The sequence below is a fragment of the Curcuma longa genome, chromosome 11 (genome assembly GCF_044706935.1).
Source record: "Curcuma longa cultivar G26 ecotype Majalengka, Jawa Barat chromosome 11, ITB_CL_G26_1.1, whole genome shotgun sequence".
In the NCBI taxonomy this organism is placed as follows: Eukaryota; Viridiplantae; Streptophyta; class Magnoliopsida; order Zingiberales; family Zingiberaceae; genus Curcuma; species Curcuma longa.
Window position 1 is genome coordinate 16,358,278 of NC_133871.1, and position 23,368 is coordinate 16,381,645.

At 37.0% G+C, this 23,368-nt stretch overlaps 2 protein-coding genes across 2 annotated transcripts; one reads left to right on the top strand and one right to left on the bottom strand.

Annotated features, from left to right (window-relative positions):
* Positions 1 to 8,853: 8,853 nt before the first annotated feature.
* Positions 8,854 to 12,368, top strand: LOC141837635 (U-box domain-containing protein 34-like). Its single transcript, XM_074725011.1, has 10 exons — positions 8,854 to 9,058; positions 9,134 to 9,255; positions 9,333 to 9,445; positions 9,535 to 9,650; positions 9,743 to 9,799; positions 9,893 to 10,089; positions 10,220 to 10,321; positions 10,713 to 11,141; positions 11,234 to 11,950; positions 12,043 to 12,368. Exons 1-10 carry the CDS (start codon positions 8,875 to 8,877, stop codon positions 12,244 to 12,246), a joined length of 2,241 nt encoding a protein of 746 aa, XP_074581112.1. The 5' UTR covers positions 8,854 to 8,874; the 3' UTR covers positions 12,247 to 12,368.
* A 6,526-nt stretch (positions 12,369 to 18,894) lies between these two features.
* Positions 18,895 to 21,971, bottom strand: LOC141840503 (cytochrome P450 90D2-like). The gene is made up of 7 exons (XM_074728504.1): positions 21,685 to 21,971; positions 21,279 to 21,603; positions 20,751 to 21,161; positions 20,586 to 20,669; positions 20,331 to 20,516; positions 19,984 to 20,105; positions 18,895 to 19,730 (listed from the first exon to the last, which is right to left on the bottom strand). The coding sequence occupies exons 1-7, from the start codon at positions 21,894 to 21,896 to the stop codon at positions 19,643 to 19,645; spliced, it is 1,428 nt and encodes a 475-aa protein (XP_074584605.1). The 5' UTR covers positions 21,897 to 21,971; the 3' UTR covers positions 18,895 to 19,642.
* Positions 21,972 to 23,368: the final 1,397 nt, after the last annotated feature.

Consider the following 23,368-nt stretch of genomic DNA (forward strand, 5'->3'; position numbering starts at 1 on the left):
TGTTAAATTTGGTGGAGTAAATGGACCTATTTATAATATTGCTCACTTTAATCAAACATAGCCAGCTGGTAAGTATCGAAGTCATAGCTTCTAGTTGACGTGCTAAATCAAAGTCAAAGCCAAAGCCAAAGCCAAAGCCAAAGCCATCCTTGTTAATTTCCATTTATCTTTAAATTTGTTTTTTATGCAAAAAAAAAAAAAGTCTTTGCGAGTTGGAATATTTTGTGGAAGAATAGTGTGAAACCAAACGAGAGGAATCGCATTAGTCTAACTTTTTTCTCAAACTATATATCCGAATTATATGGGATAAAATCAGGAATTTGATTTGATGTTTTTAATCAAAAGCTTAATTGCATCGTACGTTTAACCTTTTAAAAAAATAGGAAATTACTCAAATTGATAGAATTGGGCAGGCAAAATGGACTCATTTTTTGTTTGATTCAAACAACTAAATTGATCAAAGATAAAATAATCCGGGTTTAAGTTGAGTCATTCGTATTAATTATTAGAAAAAGAAATTTAATTTGACTTTGTCATCGTCATCCGGCTGTAGATAACTGTCATGGAGCTGCAACTCTAGGGTCTACGCATGCACTATAACAAAGCCATCCATTATAGTAGTTGAAAGTTTATATATATTGACTTGTTCAACTCGAATATATTTAATGGGAGAAAAGGATGTTTGTGCAACAGCATATACGATTAGGGACCCAATTATATTGAACGTCTGGGAGATCGAAGACTAAAGTGTAACACTTGTTTGTTCACATTAGTCAACCTTCAAGTCTGATCACATTAATCAACCTTCAAGTCTTTATAGATATAGATATACAAACGACCTTACTTGAACAGGATCTGTTCTATATAGGTTGTACCACTGAATCCATAAGTGCAGAAGATATACAAATTAAAAGCCAATCATCGACGGCTTCAAAAGCTCAGCCCTCGCATCGGGATGTACAGCTGCATCTAGATAGTGAGGTGCGGAATTGATCGAATCGATTGTACTGGTGTTCGTTCGGTGTCTTTATATTAATTAATTACGGGTGCCTTACTCGTGGATGGGAGAGGCGCCTTGTGGCAGATGGGTCCCATGCAATCCAGGTAATGAACCTGTAAGATCCAGATAATTAATTACTGATGGTAATAGTATGAGGGCATGATGTGGCAAATTAAGGCCAAAGTCAAATTAAAAGAGTATTAGTTGGTGCCAAAACAAAGGGGCATTTAATTTTCCATTGGCAAAACAAAACACACCTTCGAATTTTCTTTTCTACTTAAAGCAATCCAATTAAGCTTAAGCTCACGACCACTCGATCGTGCTCGGATCAATCTACACGCAACTCCTCATCATCTATCCTTCACTAATTAAATTACTGAATGGTATATGTATTAATACAATCGTTGTGTTTATGTCATGCTATCATGTTTGCTTCAAGCTTCTGTTGTGTATTCAAACGATAAGCACTCAATATCGAGACGAAGTGATCGAAGCTATTTACCCTCTTTAGCTCGTATCAATCCTAACAACTACTAGTAGCAATTAGATTTGACCTTTTAAATGCATATACTAGTGTTCCAAATTTATTCAATAGATGAATTAGAAAAAAATCATCTATCTTCGGGATTAATGTTAATCCTGATAAAATTTAGACATCTCAATTATAAAATTTGACAAATCTAAATTCTCAAGTTAATAAACTCAAGCTAAAAAAAAAGGTATCACTTTCACTTGGAGCATATATGTAAGAGTTAGGTGGATCGGAGTAGATCAGGACTGTGGACTGATACACAAGTCAGGAAGGAATGGATAAAACTAAATCCTTGAAATGTATTATAAGTCATGGATGTGCAAACGTACGTATCATGGTCGATCATTTTGGCTAGCTGAAGCACGTACGCAATGAGAGTCATAGATGTGCGGATGCATGATGACCTCTTCTCTTCTCTGGGCATGTAAAGTACATTTCGATTTCATTTCCCATGGTTCGATCCACCCTGATTTTGATTTTTCAGTTTGGTTGAGTTTGAATGCTGAAGGAAAAATTAAACAAATGCGATGCATGGATGGATGGATCATACGATGACAACTTACCGTAGTACCTGGATTATCAAAAAAAAAAAGTTCCATTTATTCCAACAAAAGAAAATTTCAAACATCGTGTCATCAGCGCTAGCAATGACGTGAATGATCACATATTTTCTGTCAAATTCAACAATGAAAGCTTGCGAATTTAGCTTTCATACTGTGCAAATGGGCAACCATACGCAATGAAGCATATATCACTCTAGCAGCAAGCTAAGGAATAGTAGTGCAATAATAAGGCCTAAAAGGCTAATTGGAATATCTCTCGACCGCTCGCACCAATAGAAATACCGAGCTGGCAGGCCCTAGCACTGGATCCTCAAAGCATACAGCTGGATCCCGATCGATTGTAGAGCACACATTGGACTTAGTAAGTTTATAATCAAGATTCATTTGTATTAGTAATTATTTGATTTTGACTGAATTGTATTTTTTTACGCAGGAGCATGAGTTACAGCGACCTCCTACTTGTTGGGAGATATTTTCGAAAACACATAAGTCCAAAGATGGCACATTTGTCGATAGGCGCTCGCAGGCAATTAAGGTATAAGATAATGAATTTTTACTTTATTTAACATTACATTATAATAAATATGATTTTAATAATTGTTATGTTATCTTATTTATAACAGGCTGAATTGAATGCCAGATTTGAGCAGGCGTCTCAGCCTGCTGTTGAGGGAGGTGAGAGACAGACTCTCTCAACCGACCAAATAAATGAGATTTACTATGATGTGGTGGGTGGGAGGAAAAAGAGTTCCACCCTCTACGGTTTAGGGTCGCAGGCGAGAGTGATGTATGATCGTGAGTTGGCTCCCAGAGCCAGAGGTCGTCCCAGTGGATCCTCTTCTGAGGTGACATCGCTAAGAGAAGAAAATCAAGATTTAAAGAATCGTCTGACCGCATTAGAGGCGCAGCATAGGTCACACGATCAACAACTAGTGGAGATGAGGGCATTGATACAGAGCATGAGTGTACCGCCACTCCCACCTGGTTGTACTCAATCGTACGCAGACTTCATAAACGATGAAACTCAGGATCCTAATGCCCCTGATCAGTAGTTGCCTGCAAGGTAAGTAGAATTTTTTACGTAATTTTATATCATTGTATTTTTGTATCTTGTAATATGGTTATTAGCCAGCTTGAGGGTGTTGATCTTGATATGTACAAAGATACAAAGACCGGTTAGTTGCTCTTTCCTACTTGTTACAGTTGTATCTAAGAGGGGCCATATATCCTACTTCAAGTATGCATGTTGTATTGTTTTATTCTGTTACTTTTAGTATGCATGTTCTTTTGCTTTATTCTGTTACTTTTAGTATGCAGGTTCGAATCCTCAACTGCAGGTTCTATTGCTTTATTCTATTGCTTAAAGTATGCATGTTCTATTGCTTCATCGCTGTTGAAAAGTTTAACTACTTCCTGTGGCGAATGTTAATTGTGTGGCACCTATCTTAGTGATTAGTTTTTTCGCAATTGTAGGAGTATTTTGCTTGGTTAATCTTAGTGAATTGGTACTCCAATGGTTTTCCTGAGTATTTGGCAAGTGCAATTAAACCATTCTTTCATTATTAACTATGTATGTAATCCTAAAAAAAAAGTTTCATATCCTGGAAGTGCAGCGATGAAGGCATCTTTTTTATGCTTAGCTACACACATTTTTTTAGAACCTTGTGTACACTCTATCTTAGTTGAAGTGCAGGAGCTCCAATGCTTTTTTAGAACCTTGTGTACACATTTTTATGCTTCACTCCATTTGTTTAGTGCAGCTCTTGTAAGGCAAGAATTAAGGCTTAAAAACAGACGGGAGATTCGGCAGTTCAGTTCCTATAGCATCTGATTGTGGGCATCTTTATTCTAGTCTCCTGCATCTTAGTTGAAGTGCAGCGATTAACTGCATTTCTGTGCTTTTTTTCCTGGGCAATGGCTGTCATACCAACACATACTTCTGTCAAACCAATTTACCTTTCTTTTTTATGTATATGCAGATTTATTGTTTATTTGACAATAATAACTCAGGTTCATTCTTTTACAACTGCAGGTTCGAATCATGAAGTTGCTGCCTTAATCTCAAGAGCAAAATCCTCAAGTTTTTGGTGATCTCGTCATTGTCTGTGTCAACTTTGTTTCAACTTTGGTGATGTCCTAGTTCAAGTGATGTCTGTTTTTCACAGTTAAACCTGTGTTGTACTCAAAATGTGATGACTTAGACACAAAAAAATTCTATAGACATGTGATGTTTTATTTTGTTATGAATTGTATTTTGATATGTGACGGATTTTATTATGTATTAATGAAATTTGTAAATAGTATGTTGTTATGCAGTGTTTATTTTGTAATTTGAATTACGATATGTAAACAGGAACAATTTAGAAATGTATTTGATGATATGTAAACAGGGACACTGGAAATGTGATACGGTAAAATTTTTTTAAAAATTTAATAAAAGCTAGCGACGGAATATTAAAGATCCGTCGCTAGCTAGCGACGGAAATTTAAACTTCCGTCGCTATATAGCGACGGATATTTAAACTTCCGTCGTTAGATAGCGACGGAAGTTTAAATATCCGTCGCTATCTAGCGACGGATAAATAATTATCCGTCTCTAAGTAACCTAATGACCAGTATGAGTTCGGCGCCGAAAAATTAATATTAGAGACGGAATTTTAATATTCCGTCTCTAACTTTAGAGACGGAACTTTAAAAATCCGTCTCTAAATGATAGCGACGGAAATTTTAGACGTCGCTAAAGTTAGAGACGGAGTATTAATAAGTCGTCGCTAATTGTAGAGACGGAATAAAAATTATGTCGCTAAGCTGACGTCAACGACCAATTTTTACGCGACGGGTTAATTCCGTCTCTGTTCCGTCGCTAACCTAGCTTAGAGACGGAATAGCGACGGAAAAATTCCGTCGCTAGGTATGTTTTGTTTTGTAGTGTCTGTTATGCTCATGGAGGCGAAAGCTTGTTGATCCTACTTGTCATGCCTTCAAATGTCCCGGAAGGAATTGGTTCCGGGACTCTGCTATCTAAGCACACAGCGCAGTGAGACTTAAAATGGGCAGGCAGAATCTATCTATCTGGTCACACACTCACACTTGTGGAGAGATTTAATTTGCTGACATTTAGGCGCTTCTTCCAAGCAAGGCTAAAACACAAGTTGGGGGGATGGAAGGGCAACCAGATAACGCATAGCTCAAGATGGATCCGATCTTGACTCTCCATAAATTAAGCATAACTCAAGATAACATCAAACCTTTCTTTTTCTGTACTGTTTTCCAGAAAGCAAGTGAACGTCTATAAATAGTAGAGAGAGATATTTACAAGTGCAGCCCGAACATTTTCTCCAGAGAGAACTCAAACTCCCTAATAACAAGTATCACTCTTTAAGCTAGCCCTTCCTTCCAGAACTTTATACAAAACTAGTAAAGAACGACAGTTTTTATTCGACCATGACAATTCAGCTTTTATACTATTTGACAACTTTCCAGCTGGGTTCCAGAATTCAGAGCTCCAATGATCAGATCCAACTTAGAAACTATTTAACTTATAGTTCAACAAACAGGGCACAATTCACGCTCAATATTTTGTGCTAACTGCAGCGAGCCACAAACAACTTAACAATGTAGTTTCCAGCAAGCAATTCAGCGATCTGCACTTGTGTATTTCCCAGCTCATGCACAAGTGCCTCAGCAATGTAGAAATGGGAAATCCCAGCAAGTAGCAATTTCAGCAATATCAAGCTAGCAGCAATACTTTCCCAGCAACCTCAAGCAGTAATTGTGCATACATTCACTGATATCGTCGAGCAGCTCTATAAGCAGCAGCGGTGCAGACATTTACTGCACAGCATTTCAGCATGCTGCACTTCCACTCAATAATCAGATTCAGTTTCAGCATGGCCGGGAACTATTATGTATGGTTCAAGCATGGGTGATAAACCATTATGCACAATACCCACCCTGCAAACTTGCAAATTCTACGAAACCCTTCCCTTCAGAAACTAAAGAATATTTCAACATTACGGTACAGAATTATGACGGCGCATACAACAGCACCAATATTGAAGGATCATTAGCTAGCTTCAGTTATACATGTGCCATATCAATACGAAGGATTTATATTGACCTTCTCCGATCGATGTGAAGGAGCATTAATTAGCTTCAGTGATGCATATGCCTAAATTGGTGGGTGGGAATCTGTTGCAGTCACCAGTTTTCCATTAAGACTCACGCATTAAGTATTATTTATAATGGTTAAATACCTTTTAGTTCCTCCGTTTCTATTGTTGCAGTTCTAAATCAAGCTTTACACAAGGGAGACAATTAAGGAGCAACGGAATTTGATATGATTGATACCTGGATATAGCAATAATATTGGTTGGTCCGCTTGTGATGTTAATTAATTGCCTAGCTGAATTAATAATCCCATCACAATTACATAGAAAAGTTATAACGGTGAGTATATATATATAATCAAGCTAAGTAACAAATTAAAACATTAGGAGAAACATATCAGTAAACAGAAACCTTAAGTCATTAACTATGAATACTGTCGAGTACTGGGTCGTCCAACTCAAACATGTTGATAAAAATGGATGATATATCAAAGAGTTTGGATGAGTCAAACAAAGCAATCGATTTTATCAAGCAAATTAATCTAATCGGGTGTGTATCCTGCTAAGTGGCCCAGTTTAGTCGGCCATGCCATGTCCAAGTTAATCGAGCAAACACAACAAGGTACTTAGGCTCTCCTACTCATTTATCTGATTAGCCCAATGAAATGGCTCACCTGATTGCCTCTACTTGAAAAAGAAAAAAACATTTATACCCTAAACACTAAAAAATAATTTAAATAAGTTTTTTTATCAGATTCAAGCGACAAAACAGAATTTTTTTTAAAAAAAATAGTTTTCTATTAAATTGTTGTATAGGAAAGAAATAAATAGAGCCTAAATGACTTTTAGTTTTTAAATATTAAATATTTGATCTGTAGGTATTTAATTTTAATCATAAATTTAATAAAAACAACCAAACTGGAAAAAAAAATCAGAATTGAATATTACTATAAGTCAAATTAGCTCTTGGGCGCATGTACAAAATCAATGGGGCCGATAGATTATGTGAAAATTTATCGACTAACCAGTTATTTTAATTAAAAAATTGATCTTAAAATGTAAAAAAAAAAATCCTCTTAAAGTTTTGAGAGAATAACATATTTTTTTCTCTCATAGTCTACTAATAAAAACATTTTTAAAAATTAATATTTATTTTATATGTACTAATGGTTTTATTTATATCTATCAGTATTTAAATATATATTGGTAATTTTTATAATAAAATTGAATTTGTTAATGTAATATAATTTTTATCTTATTTATTATCTAAATTTATATTTTAATAAATGCATAATTTAACGGGTGGATATGTATGCCAATTTGACTGATATATTTGACCGAATAAATATTTGAGTCTGGCATAGTATTTAACCAATTTTTTAAAAATGATTTTTATACGTATGACTTTGAATCTTTGATACCTTGTCCTTGATGTAATAAATCAGTGGATCAGGCGCCTTCCATGGTCAATTAATCACTGTTTTTCATTGTACGTATTTTAAGACAACATAGAGTATTTATTCGTTCGGCCACGTTAGTCGTATCCTTGTCTGGTTGAATGTTTCAGTTATCATGGTCAATTTTCTCACTCCAATTTTAGAGGGTGCAATTTCATCGGCTCCTTGATCAACTCAATATCTTGATTGCAGAGAACACAACCTTCTCGACTCCTTCATTGACTCAATCATCCTAATTTCAAAAGAGGCAGACTTCATGATTTATTCACAATCTAATCATCCTGTAGAAATTTCTACACTCACGGTTATTACGAATATTTTTAAGTATGACATCACGAACAAACATACAAACAATCACAAAAGTGTAAGACTTGGTCCCTTAGATACTCTTCTATATACATGTGGCATGCAATAAATAGAAAAACAGGTATGACTCTTCGTTGAAGTATTACAGATATCTTTGACGTCTTCCATCTTACCAAGACACTCAATATTCATTATCTCCACTGTTATATCATGTTGACTTATCAAATCGCAGTATCAGTCCGGAACAATAAGGATTCACATATAATTTTTTTTTAATAATATTTAATTATATATTTTTATTTTGATAAAAAAAGTTAAACAAAATAAAATTCGGAATACAAAATTTTAACAAATTTAGATTTATTGAGATGATTAATGAGATAAATAATTTTTATTAAAAAAAAATGCCAAGAAGCAAAGAGAAGCTTCCGGTAAGCGGTTATTTGAGAGTAACATACTAACATGTTCATACAGTTACTTGAGAACATAATGGATTTATCCGAACTATTTCAGTTGAAAGATTTACATAATGGATTAATTTGATTTGTGACTCCTTAATTAAAATTTTTAAAATCAATTTAAGACACCTAAATTCTTCCAACCGTACTAATAATTAGATAAAGAGTTTTCATATAATTTTAAGCATATTTAAGTTTAATGAAAAAGTACGTGTGAAAAACTATTAGTCTCCCGAATTTCTAAATACTTGTAGCATTTATATTTGTTTAGCCCACTGTATCTGTCAAGCCACGTTCCTTCTTATCTTCCAAGAACCCAAGCGAAGTTTCCGCTGCAGTGAAGACGTTGACTTGGGTATCCAACATTTCCAAGTCAATTGCTTCTCGTGACTCCTTTTCTAAACTCAGTTCCGCCCCCAATCCACGCACCTCTTCCGAGCATCGCTGTGATGGCGCCCTACGCTGGCGACGGAACCTCAGAGGCGGCGGTGGCGGTGGCTGTTTGCGGCGGACTCAGCGGCGGCCGTCGTAGCCGACGCGCGGTCCGTTGGGCCGCCAAGTACCTTGTTCCCCACGCCCACCGCGTCGTCCTCGTTCATGTCATCCCCGCCATCGCTTCCATTCCGTCTCCGTGTAAGCGCCCTTCTCCTCCTCTCTTTATTCCTTCAAACTCTAGAACAAAGGTGTGATTTTTTTTCCCTTTCCCAGCGGGAGAACTGGTTCCTGTGGACTGCGTGGGGAAAGACGTGGTGGAAATGTACGTGCAGGACCAGAAATTGATCGCCCAGCGAGTGTTCCTCGAGTTCAGACCGCTTTGCGGTACAAATAACGTGAGACCTGTGCCGCTCCTTGTCTTTCCTTTGAACATCCTTCCCCAGTGGTTTAAAAATGGCAACTTTTTCTACAGATAGACACTGTTGTTCTGGAAGGAGAAGACCCTGCTTCCGCTCTACTGAAATATGCTTCGGACTCGGGAACTAAGAACATGGTCTTGGGATCTTCATCAAATTGGTTGAGAAGGTCTAGATCTTTTTCATCAGACACCTCATACAATTCTCCATCAGTTATAGGCCTTCACTGAACAATTCTTATTGCTTGCAACTTCATAGGATACTGAAGGATGTGCCAACGACAGTCCTAAAACACTCATCCAATTCTTGCAACTTTTTCGTTGTGTCTCGATTCAAGCTCGTAGTGAAATTTGCTAGCCAACTCCCGGCAGATGGTATACATAAAAGCCTATTGAAGAAATGATATTTTGACATATTCTTGCTTACCTACAAGCATACATGACTTTTGTAATACTGCTTATTGCAGATGCTAACTGTAGTACCCATGTAGAAGCCATCAGTCGCAAGTTACTTGGTCGGAGAGGTAGGCAATAGGATTTCTTGCCTTGATGAATAGCGTTGGTTTGCATGTATTGTGCCGAAGATGACCATAAAGCCTTAAAATCACCGTTGACAGGTGTTGGCTTGCATTCTTATCCCACCAGCGACCAGAAGTCATTCCTCAGTACATATTCTGAAACTTCGCAATTTAGTGAACTACATGATGAAGGAGAATTAAGTGATGAAATAGTAGAAGTTCCTACTCAAAAGAAATTTGGTTTTCTGGACTATATTAAAGGCATGCCTTTTATGGTCTTCCACTCGACGAAAAAGGTTCTCTCTCTCTCTCTTTGACACAGACTATATAATTATGTGATTAGAGCTTATTTGAATTTATGCTTGTATTAAACGATGATGCATGCTACGTGCTGAATTAATGATCCTTGTCTAAAACAATCTCCAGGGTGAATCTTCAGCTGAAGTATCAAAGCTAAGGAAGGAGTTACAAAGCACTCTTGCCAAGTATCATCAAGTTTGCGACGACTTGTTTCATGCAAAGACAAAGGTTTCGAAAAGTTTCTTTCTATTTTGACTAAAGCTGGATCTGTGTTAGGTGCTTCATATTAGATTATTTTCCATACAAGGAACCGATGATGCATATGAAACACATGTTGCCTTTGTGCTTGTGGCAATGCGTATTAGTTTTGATAGTTATATGATCAAGATGTCAAGCCCCTTATATATCAAGGCTGGGATTTTCATTGTATCGTAGTACCTTCTTATTTTGTCAATTTTTTTGTTTCTGGATGAAACTTTTGCTCCTCCATTATCACTTTTTCCATTGGTGTTTTCTTTTCCTCTCGAAACCACTCAACACAGATTCTCTTGTTGTTTCATCACTTCTTTTATTACCTGACTTTTGTTTCCTCAAAAATCTAGTACCTTATTTTGTGCAGGTTCAATTACTTTACACCGAATGTTCTTTAGCTGAAAGGAAAGTGAAGGATGTGTTAGAGAGGGAGAAAAGATTGAAAAAAATTGCTGCGGAAGAAAGTGCAAAACATTTGAAAGCTGTGAAAGAAGTTGAGGAAGCTCAGCAATTAGCTTCACTTGTGCAAGAGGCCCTAGAAAGACAGAATGCAGAACTCGCAACTGCCAAGGTGTCTTTTCAGAAATCAGAAATAATAGATTTCTCAAACAGCAAATGGTGCCGAAGATATTCCAAGGATGAAATAGAAGTGGCTACTGATAACTTTTCTGAAGACAAGAAAATAGGAGCGGGAAGTTGTGGGAGTGTCTACAAGTGCACTCTCGATCATACCTCTGCAGCAGTCAAGGTTCTTCTTAATGATAAACGAGACAAGAGAGAACAGTTTCTTAGAGAGGTAAATGTTAATCGTAAAACACTATTGGCCTATTTGACAGAGGGAATAGAATAGATGTAACTATGTATATATATAATTTCAAACTTGTGCAGGTAGAAATTCTTAGCCGACTTCAACATCGTCACATGGTTTCACTCCTTGGAGTCTGCCCTGAGAATGGTTGTCTAGTGTATGAATACATGGAAAATGGAAGCTTAGAAGATGTACTATTTGGCCATGGCAAGAATCCGCTTCCTTGGACTATCCGGTTCCGTATTCTTTATGAAGTAGCTCTCGGACTCTCTTTTCTGCACGGCAACAAGCCTGAGCCTATAGTTCACCGTGATCTTAAGCCAGGGAACATTTTGTTGGATAGCAACTACGTGAGCAAGATTGGAGATGTCGGACTAGCTAAACTCCTCTCGGAAGTGGTGCCCGATGGTCTTACAGAATACAAAGAAACTGTTCTTGCTGGTACATTCTTCTACATGGATCCAGAATATAAAAGGACAGGTACGATCCGCCCCAAGTCGGATATCTATGCCTGGGGCATGATTGCGCTACAACTGCTGACAGGGAAGCATCCAAACGGATTGATAATGAGCATGGAGAAAGCAATCAAAGAAGGAAACTTCACTCGTGTGCTCGACAAATCAATCACAGATTGGCCCCTTGCTGAGGCTGAGAGTTTAGCTAAACTCGCTCTGCGGTGTACACAATTGAAATGCAGGGATCGACCTGATCTCAATTTGGAAATTTTACCAGAGCTTCAGAATTTACTAAACGAGGGAAATGGATACTTCAAGCATTATCTCTGTCCCATACTACAGGTAAAACTAAAATTTTCTTGCTTTTTTTTCCCCTAGCTCCTTTTTCTGGCCAATAATTTGCAGAACAAATTTTGATGTCTGTCTGAATGCAGGAAGTGATGGATGATCCCTATGTTGCTGCTGATGGTTACACATACGAGTACAGGGCTATTAAAGCATGGCTTGAGCAATATGATACATCTCCTGTGACCAAACAAAGGCTTTCTCATAAATACATAATTCGTAATGTCGCAGTGCATTCAGCCATACAAGAATGGAAGTTGCAAGCATCATCGTCGCCTCTTGGAATCAATTAAATTGTGGTCTACCTTTCTATTCAAATTTTGTCTTTTAGAAATGTGTTCATCTTTTAAAGTTACTTTATTTTGGTCGTGTATATAAAGGAATAAAAAGAAAATGTACAAATGGTTCTTCATGATCATGCATTAATTGTTTTGCAGTTGTTTGATATTATGTGCATGCCTTATTAAGGTTCTAGAATAGAATAGAATTCATATCGTATGGCAGAATCTAACAATTGTATGACAAATATAAAACAAATTAAATGATCGTGTAGTTCATTCTGCAATTTTAAAAAGACTGAGGAAGGAAAATTTCAAATCTATTCAGGCGTAGCGCAGTGATATTAAACAAAGTTGAAGAAACAGATTCTCATGTGATTCAGTCTGAAAATTGTGACTTAAGATTGATTCCAATTTTGAAAACAGTACAAGGTCGTAAAGAATATTCTAATGTATATTCTCTCAAGTCAATATAATCTTATGACTAATGAAGGGGAAGTAGGTATTCAAGATTTCAAACTTCTTGGTCTTTTTATTCATAAAAGTATTATTTATTTATTCAATTAAAGAATTCAAAGTCCAATTGCATGTCGGCAAGTCAACGTCATCAACCTAATTTCCTAAGAACACAATTCAGTCGGTATCTATTATGATACAGAATTATTGATTACCATGAAACTACCCTCCTCCGTTTTTATATACCTCGTTGTCAATACAAATAATAAAAAAAAAAGGAGGAAATTATAATTGTGAAACAACATTATATTTTAGTTAAATTTTAAAAAATATTAAATAACATTAATGATTACTTCTTACTTATCTCAAGGGTCGACCCTGCCGTTCGACCTCATGCGCGGGCGTCGCCGATCGAGGGACTCCACTCCACTTGGAGACAAACCGCCACCGAAGCGTCTTCGCATCCGTCTTTTCTGCCGCCGCCTGGTCCTCGAGTCCCTTTTAGTTCAATTTCTCAGTACCTTCCTCTCGCCCGGTCCTCTAGTCCCTTTGAGTTCGCTCAATTTGTTCGATCGGCCAATCCAATTTGACTAGATTTAGAGGCTTACAATTGAGCTTGACTAATGTTCCCAACCTTCTATATCTGTTTCTTTAGTTGATATACATATTGACCTGTCATTTGTCAACCTCATTTTATACGACCATCTTATTTTAAATTTAAAATAAACAAGTAATAATATATATAATTAGTAGTGGTGGAATAAGGCATTCCACCTCTTAAACTATGGAGGAATCAGCTACGGGATGGGTAATTCCTTGAGATGATTATGTCACCCCTCCTTTTATATTTATATATGTGTGTTAGTACATCCACCCATCTTATTTATCTTAATTTGTTTATAATGATAACATAATACTCATATTTAATTATGTGAGGTATAAAGAACAAGAAGATTTAACCATGAACGAGTAGCTAGAATAGAATGATTCATCTCATTTTCCATCCAAAATTGGAGTAGAAACCCACCCCCATCCAATATGACCTTAGATACTCGTTTGAATTCTTAAAATATGATATCATAAAGAAATTAACATATATAAAACTATTGTGAAAGCCCAATCAAAGCTTAATCTAATTCAAAAGTCAAGAGTTTGATTAATTAGGTCGAGTACATCACCTCTTTAAGTAAAATATATTATAAAAACCCTTGTTTAGATATGCGAGACGAAAAGGCAGATATCTTATCTACCATGTTAAAGAAAGCCCAAGACTAGAGGGAGTCTAATCCCAATAAAAGAATTAAGCCCATGCTAATGCTTTTAAGTAAAGTAGGGGATCTTTCAGTATTTAAGCGTATTTTAACAATTATAGCTTGGAGATATGAGAAGAAAAAAAAGAGTTTTTTTTTTATCTTCCTTTATAACAGCTACGAGTTCCCATTTTCTTTACAATCAATAAATAATCTTTAGCGAAGAAAGAAGCTCGATCTAGGCTATAGTTCTCATTGATATATTCCGATTCCGACCCAAAAAGAAAAACAGAATTTAAAAGAAAAAATTTGTGGGTATAAAACTAATTAAGAAATGATTAGAATCTATTGCGGATCTGTCATGGATTAAGGGATTAGTATCATTAAGGCTAGCTGCGGGCACCTCCTGAGTTCTGAGAGAGACCAGCCACCTGCTCTCGGTCGAATCCAATGATCGACCATGGCTGAGACAGCATTGCTTATCGATCGAGGGCTTTACCCCTTTTCCAACCCAAGTAGAAGAAGAGCATTATAAGCCTTCCGGGAGCTGAAACTGTACGTGTGTGCGTGTAGATCTCCCTCCCCCACATTGCGTCATTGTTCTGGCTAAGTTTAACTTTTAAGGAGCAAGGCTTAATGAATTTGATGCCTTCATTAAACTTTACAGCCATGTCGGTTGGTCATTCTTATGATAAGATCGGGGATCAAAATGGATCAAAAGATAAAAGGAAGGCAGGCACTCGATCGATCGATGTGACATCCTTGAAGGATGTTACACCAATTTCCCCCCTCAAACACAAAAGTTGTCGTCAGTAGTTGAGCCTGGTGCTCAGCAAATGAGAGGTTCCAAGAAAATAGTGGATGTCCTTAGTTTGTCCTTCATTAGAAATCTAGATCTGCCACATTCATGCACGATATGATTCCAATTCCAACTTACCTTTTCACACTAAACTACTGCGAAATCAACCTCCCAATGATTGTTTCCAACTCGCATCATGTCACAATCTGGTGGGGGCTTGACGTGATAGAATACCTCTCTCTCACACATGACCCTTCCTGGTAAAGCTTTGTATCATGAGGGAACGAATGTTTTCAGCCTAGCTCGTCCGGCCAGTTTGGTAGGGTAAGGCTAGCTCCAGTCTTGAATTAAGGTCTCGAATCGATCGATCGGACATAGTTGGATAATTGAAAGAAAGCGGCCAGGCCAGGGCAGGGGTGGGTAAAACTTTGCGTCTCTGACTACCCTTTTTGACTTGCGAGCCATGGGGGGTCCTGGTCCAGTGCTCAACTCCGAGGTGAGGTGCTTCCCCCCTTTTTGCATTAGTTTTAACTGCATGCGGAAAGGCATCTCGTCGTTGAATTTTTTAGCGTCTTGTCTCTCTCTCTCACTCAGGAGGAGAATCCACTTTACTATTAGGGTCGGTTAATTAGATCAACTTTGGTACTGTTAATGAATTTATGTCTGCTATTTTATTTGGATGCATGGTAACAGAAAAATACAAGTGGTCCATGATTGATTGATTGGTTGGTTGTGAAACACACTTGACGCCCATATTTAAAAATCCAACCAGCAGATGAACTGGTCGCTCCCTGATCCTCACTTAATTTCTTTTTTTTTATTTTATAGAATGAATCGTTTCTACCACGCCAATTTGACTTGTAGTCTTCGAGTTAATATATATAACACAGATCAGACCAGACCAGACTGATCTTCCATCCATCCATGATCCATCCAAGTCCAACAGGTAGCTAGCTAGCGATGGAGAATTAAGTCAAGGAGCTGGGGTCCTTGGCCATGAAGTGTTGTCAGACGTGTATTGGTACCAGCAGGGTCGGACCACTGATCAGCTCCGCTCGCCCAGCCACCACCAATATCTCAAAGGACATTGGGATGGACCAACTATTATGAATCGAATCGCTAACGAATCCATCGGGTGGCCGGTGTGGTTTAATAAGGATATATATATAGATGGTATTGGTAGGAGACTTAATTTGATGCTTGACAACCTAACCTAACACGCCGATCGAGTCGTCGATTTTTGTTATGTACTAATGGATCGGACGCTACGCCTACTCGATCGGGGAGCCTGCCTAAAAAATAAAAATGCATGGTCCAACACTCTTCAATTCATGATTTAATTTGATTTTCTTACACGTGAATGGATGACGCCATTCTGCAATGATAATTGTACGTACGCATTATATTCATCATAGATAATTGGTTCCACTTTGTCTGATAGATTAATTCAATCAACATTACTTTTACTTCTCCAACCCCTTGTAAAAACATTGAATTTCGCTCCTAATTATCTAATTATATATATATTGAACGATATTAATTAACCGGCTGTATATATTTATAAACATGCTAAACCCTAAATCCTATATCACTAGCTAGAGTCAGACGATAAATTAATTAAAATGTATAACCAAATATTTATCATATTTTACAACATATTGCTTTAAAATTATAATTCAATTAGTTTATAATTACTGTAAGCCTTTATTTTTAAACCAATTAAGTAGAAGAAAATTATAAGATTAAAATTTATTTGAAATGATCTTAATTAAAAAATATATATTGTGACTTTATTTACTGTGCAAAAACCCATTCGTACGTGATGATAAAAAAAAATCAATAAAGGATAAAATACAATAAAGGCTATATATAAGCACAATCGAGCTAGTGTTCAAATTTGGGGACCGACTGCGAGGAGGATTAAATATTCGATTAAAATTAATTCAAATCAAATCAAATTAAATTAATTAAAATAGAAGTAAATTAAATTTTTTTAATTAATTGAACTGATTAAATTTTTAAATAAAAATTGAATAAATCGAACTGATAAAAAAAGTTAATTCTTTTAACTAATCAAAATAAATAAAATTTTTAAATATTATAAAAAAAATTTCAACTAGTTAAGGATTTATAAATTTACTTACTTAGAAATTTATAATTTTTTATTTTAATTAATTTAATTTATTTGATTTAATTAAATAAAAAATTTTAAAATCCAAATCGAATCAAATTAATTATTTTTTAAAAAAAATAATCAACATTCTAAAATAACTAAATTAATTTTTTAAATTCGATCAATTTATTCAGTTTAATTAAATTTTTGCTCCCTAATAATTGCAATGAGTTATATATATATATATATATATATATATATAAATATATATAATAACAAAATATTAGTTAATTAGTTATTTGTAATTAATATATATATTTTGTAAAAATAAATTATGTATGGAGATTCCTAGTGTGAGAAATCATCCCGTATCCTCACTACTGTTGCCGTGCCGATGGTAGGTGCAGATGTATACATGTGCAATTAGATTTAGCCAGCATGCATGTGGATCGATCGGCTGTATGACTACTGTTGGCTTAGCTGGCTAAATTATATTGCGTACGCTCTTATTGACTATTATTTCTAACACATGAAAAAGACATCATATTGTGCTAGAAAAAAAGGAAAGAAAAGAAAACAAGAAGAACAAATCGAGTGGATCGATCGCTTAAATTGTAAAAGTCTCCAAAGTCATTTTCATTATCTTGATTGATTGAATCGTTTTGTAATTGTGTTTTAATTTGTAATGAAACTACATCATTGAATCCCACGTGTAATATGTTTTCATGAAAAATGCTAGAAAATTTCTTATGATTAGATTTCTGCCATCTTATGAAAGGGATGTATCTCCAATAGAGATGTCACAAGTTATGGGAGTCTTAGCTTTAATCAATAGTTAGAAATCTTATTTAGTACGAGACAAAAATTCCACATATATATATCTAACAATTAATGTGATGTGCAATAATGATATATATGCATTATATTAATTATTTATCTGGTGCATGATTAGATATTGTTTTGTCGTTATTTTCCGACTCCACTAGGTATTTTTGAGTCTTGTCTACGAAAAATAAAAGAAAAAGAAGGAAAAAGATTTGTAGCGATCACGAGCTTAACAAAAATGTTATTGATTTTATTTGTAGTACGGTCTTAGTTTGTAATCATAATAATAAATGTCGGATAGAGAAAAAAAATTGACATGTAAATTTAATTTGTGTTCGACACGATGCTTGATTTTGTCCTTTTTTAAAAAAAATATATTGATTCTCGCTCTACATACATTGTTTAACATGGTTCAGAAACATGACACAAATATTGATTTTTTTAATTCAGTCTCATCTCTTTAACATGGTTTACTTGCCTAGCTTTTCAAGTATATTTGTTCAATATACATTTTTGTTACTCACCGTATCAGTTGTTGATCTACCCTGATGGATGATTTACTTTTTTGTTTTCGATATGTGCTTGATAAAGTTGTTTTTTAAGTTCAGAAATTGATTTTATAATTAATTACAAAATTAGAGGAATTATTTTAGGAAAAGCGAGGCATGGTGATCATCTTCAATTATCATTCAATAGTTGGATAAATATCAAATGAATAATTTTGATATTCTTTTTAATTTGTCATTAAAAGAAGACTTACTTTTTTTTTCAATCAAGTTTACCGTTTCTCAAATCATAAGTATATTTAAACTATTGCATTCTCTAAAAAAATTTAATTGACCGCCTAACCAATTTACACGCGCATCTACAATTTTAACAAAAATAGTACATGAGTTATAATTTTCTTATGTTAAAAAATAAATTATTTTTTAAAACAAATATTAAATATAAACATATAAATTTAATTAAAATTGTTGGATTATGAACAAAATTACATAATTAATTTTTAGATTATTTAATTAAAAATAAAATAAAATAATTTATATTTTAACTAAAATAAAATAAAACATAATATTTTAACTAAAATTATTATACACATGTTTTAAATCTTTAAAAAATGATTATTTATTCAGACGATAAAAGCTAGCATTTGTAACATAACACAACTCGTATAGTACATGTTTTTGTACTAGTTTAAAAATGAATGCTCCTTCGTCAAATTTGTTGCCTTGAAGTAATTTTTATATTTATATGAATATCTGTAGCATATCCCGTAAGAGGAACCAGTGAAACCCCAAGATCAAAACCACAAAAGGCAACAGGGGTCTGAAGAGATTATAGTACAAAAAAGTATAGAAAAGAAAAAAAAAGGCACTTGGACTTTGCAGCATCTCTGCTCCCTCTATCTTTCCTGTAGGGAGGCTTAGCAGCAACCAAGGTGGAAGGAAGAGTGTACGGTCGATGCCCTTGCCTTGAATTGCCACACTCCCCACTGCACGAAAGCAACCCCACTTCAATTCATTGTCCTCTCCCCCCACTTTGTCAGCGGCATCACCATCACCATCAGATCACCAAGACTCGGAATTCTCAATGAAGCTCTCGCTAGCTCTGTTAGCCCTTACTCTAGGCCCTGCATACTCCCTCCTTTCCTTGCTTTCCCAAAAGCCCTTTGCATGGTCAAACACAAAGCCCTCGCTCCTCCCTTTCCTTCCAGCTATTTATTTCTCTGTCTTGGGTATTGCAATCCTAGCTATGTCTGTGATATGGCCCCCTATTCATAATTTATGCATCTCATTTATTATTCTATTCACATAAAGTATATGTATCTATCTGTATACCCTATTGGATCTTCACTGTGAGGTCCCAGCTCAATTTGACAGAGGCGTGGTCCAGCTACAGGTCTCATCGCATAGCTCTTGCTCTTGCTCTTGTGTGCAAATGCAGATCGACCCCTTTTCTGTGCCTTCTTCAGCTCTTCCTTCTTACTCTGATGGGCATTCCCCTCTTCATCCTCACAGTTGGAAAATTCACAATGTGGTCCTCCTCTGCCACCCACCTGTGGTCACGAAGCTAAATTAGATTCAGACTTTCATCCTCCCTGTTGCAATGCAGACTGCGACACTCCCACACGTGTGAACTGCATGTGCCGACATGGACTGTAATCTACCATGCCCTGTGTACACTGTACATACTTGAACTCAACACTATTTGTGACTCACTCCGTGGCAGAGCCACACCACGTGTAGCAAATGCACAAGAACAAACGAGAGAAACAGAAAGAGGCTGTTAATGAGTTAATCTTATCTTACGTGAAGTTGGTGACCAAGTGATGAAGAAAGATGGCAGCTTCCAGCCTGGCGAGATCCAGCCCAGGGCACAGCCTTTGCCCACCTCCAAAAGGAGTAAAGCTACACGAACTCATGTCCTTGTCCTGTGGGGCAAAGAGATGAACGAAGAAGCTTGCACTCAGATAAGATAAACAGTACTAATAAGCATAAACATGGAGATCTCTATCTAGTAATCCATCTACAAATAAAACATAAACAAAAGGAAAGGCCATTGAGGCATGCATCGTGAAGTTGACCAGCTCCGACACCCAAAAGGAGAGGCAGGTAGGTGACGAATCAGTATCCCCTGAGATCAGATCAAACTTTACCTTCCATCTCCACGGATTGAACTCGTAGGCCTCCTCGTAGTGGTTCTCGTCGAGATGAACTGATCGAAAGTAGGTCAATACGCACCATCCTTTGGGTATGAGGTGCCCCTTTATCTCCACATCCTTCACGGCCTTCCTCATGATCCCGCTTATTATGTTCCCCATCCGCAGTGTCTCCGTGATCACCTGCTCTCTCATACATTAATTGGCAACATCATATCAGATTTCATTCACGCGTACCGGACAAAAACTTACATCTTGTGTAAAAGATAGAGACATGTAGTCGTTCCACTGCAGTTCTTCTACGCCTCTTCTCTTCTTCAGCTCCATATTTTCCTCCTGAGGATCGATTAATTAGCAGCAAACAATCAGCAATTGATCGTCTTGCGTTAATATTATAATTTCTATACGTATTATTACCTCCAAGTGTTGGAGAGCAAGAGGACATTCACTGAGGTACTTGACTGCGAGAGTAATAAGAACGGGCACAGAGTCCTCCGCTGGGATCATGAGATCTATCATGTTGTCGGAGATGAGGTCGTTGGTCAACTCATCGCTGGCGTCGTCGATCAACACATCGACGGAGTCGTGTGGGCGGCGCTGATTCCGGCCACCGTCAGCCCGCTCGTCTCTTTTCTCTGCGATGATTCTCTTAATCAGCATCGCCATCCGCTTCTTCGCTTGCAGCGATCGATAGAGCCTGCTACCGGGCAGCTTCACCGGCAGAGACATCAAGCCGGCGATGAATTCTCCGAACTGTTGCTTCAGGAATTGCATCTCCTTCCCCGGGCCGAGTCCGATCAATGCTCTGACTAGAATTTGGAACACAATCTGTTTCATGATTTCATCCAGAGAATTAGCATGATTTTGTTTATTTATTTTTAGGCGTACCATGTGGCGCCACGAGTTTGCACGTGGGGGAGGGGAGAGGAACGCAACGTAACTCACATTTTTGGTCTGGTCTTGGACAAGGATGCGGTGGTGGTGGCGCCAGTTGACCATGGAGTGGAGCACGTAGCGGTGCATGTCGCGGGTGATCTGAGCTTTCAACTCGGCGGACTTGAAGAAGCCGCCGATGAGGCCGTGGATGCGGCGCTGGAGGCTGCCGTTGATGAGAAGGATGGAGGACTGGCCCATAAGCTCCATCAGAGACTTGGGGTACCACGGCACGAACGCCCTCGCGTCGCTCTGCAGCACGCACCGGCTCACCTCCGCGTCCGTCGACACAATCGTCGGGCTCCCAAACAGGTGCGACCGGAACACCTTCCCGTACCTGCAGCAGTAACAATAGAGAGTTAACTGATACGTATCTCGTCTGCCAATGTTTGATTTTTTTAATGAATCAATGACGTACAGTCGGCGGCGCTTGTCCATGAACCGCTCTGGGCGGGGGGAATAGGCGGAGGAGACAAAGTGGAGTGTCTCTCCTACGAGAGGCCAGCCGCCGGAGCCGGCTGGGAGGCGGCACCTTGCATCCCTACTTGCTCTGTTCCTGCAAGTCTTGGAGATGAGCAATATGAGCAACAGGAAAAGTGCGAGCGATGTAGTCAGCGATTGGTCGTCCATGTGCTGCTGCTGCTGCTTCTTCTTCTACTACTGCTTCCTTCCAAGAAAGAGGTTATGGTATGTCGCACAATAGTAATAGCGTCGCCGGAGGAGGGGGAGGAGTTTGGTTTGGTGTTCGAGAAGGAGCAGCTAAGTACGAAGGGGCATAAGGATTTGATTGGAAGGGGGGTTGGGAAGTGCCCACAAGTATTTAATGCTGGGGATCGCCCCCACGTCCATGAATGATTGTATGGTGGCACAGTGAGATTGCAATCGCATGGAAGAAGGCAGCTGAGCTCGCCTCGTGCACACGTGAAGTCCATTCAATAAAAATCCTCCAACTGCTACTGCACCCACCGCCCACTATCATTCTTCCTCCTCCTCGACCTCTTTTTTTTCCCTATTTTTTAAAAAATAAAAAAATCATTTATTCTGATTGTAAAGTAAAATTATTAAGTTATATATATATATATATATATATATATATATATGAAATTCGACGAGAAGGGTTAAGTTGCAGTTTATTGTTATTTTATAAAGTAGGTGGAAGTAATATGTATATTTAAAATCATAACTTTATTATTTAAAATCATTTTCATTGTAATTAAATACGATCATCGTCATTAAAGTCGTATTAATACTAATTATTTGAGATAGGTATATGAAATTTTATCCCTCGACCATACGAAATGATCTACAATCATATTATTAGAAATCTTCAAATTTATTAAATTACTTCTGTCACATTCATTTAAATTTTGTTTGGTTTTTTGTAATTTTATACTTGTGGTTTATTATTCTCGTAGAAATCTGTGATAAAATTGTTGAAAAAAAATTTCAAATTTACCATGTTAAATTATACTTCACCCCCTAAAATTTTAAAATGTCTTCTTTATTAAGTCGAAGTACGTATACATCAGTAGCTAATTGCGATGGTTTGCAAAAGTTGAGTAGTTAAATTTTGTAATTTAATAAATTTAGATGGTAAAATGGGAAATGAATTCAGACTTTGCAAATAGAACAAGAACTAACAGCTTGAAAATCAAAGCGACACGTACGGAAGCAGAGCAAACAGATATATATATAGTTTGAAGTATCATTCGATGAGTTTCCCAAATAGAAGGCGGTCTATTACTTGTGCAGTTTCCCACATATAGTCGCTACACGAATGTGATCGTTCAAACAAATTAAGCACCCCCGCCCCCCTTCGACACATGAACAATGGTAAACCTAACCGATGGTTTAGTCCATTCAGCCGCTTCTGATGCATACCTTTAGGAGCGGATATATATTAACCGCTTGTGAATGCTTTCTCTAGAAGTGGTCCAGAACCGATTCGGAAATACGACTTGTAGAAGGCATGCAGAAACTTGAATGTTAGACGCGGTTATTAATCACTTGTGAATATATATATTTTATAGAAATAGTTAATAAACGGTGCAGAAAGTTGGACTCTCCTGGTTGCATACCTGGAACAGCTTGCAGAGAAGAGT

Coding starts and splice junctions, on each gene's coding strand:
- LOC141837635 (XM_074725011.1), top strand. CDS start 8,875: ATGGCGCCCTACGCTGGCGACGGAACCTCAGAGGCGGCGGTGGCGGTG. Junction 9,256..9,332: donor CGCTTTGCGGTACAAATAAC/GTGAGACCTGTG, acceptor CTTTTTCTACAG/ATAGACACTGTTGTTCTGGA. Junction 9,651..9,742: donor TAGCCAACTCCCGGCAGATG/GTATACATAAAA, acceptor TGCTTATTGCAG/ATGCTAACTGTAGTACCCAT.
- LOC141840503 (XM_074728504.1), bottom strand. CDS start 21,896: ATGGACGACCAATCGCTGACTACATCGCTCGCACTTTTCCTGTTGCTC. Junction 21,162..21,278: donor TCCAAGACCAGACCAAAAAT/GTGAGTTACGTT, acceptor ATCATGAAACAG/ATTGTGTTCCAAATTCTAGT. Junction 20,106..20,330: donor TCAATCCGTGGAGATGGAAG/GTAAAGTTTGAT, acceptor TTTGCCCCACAG/GACAAGGACATGAGTTCGTG.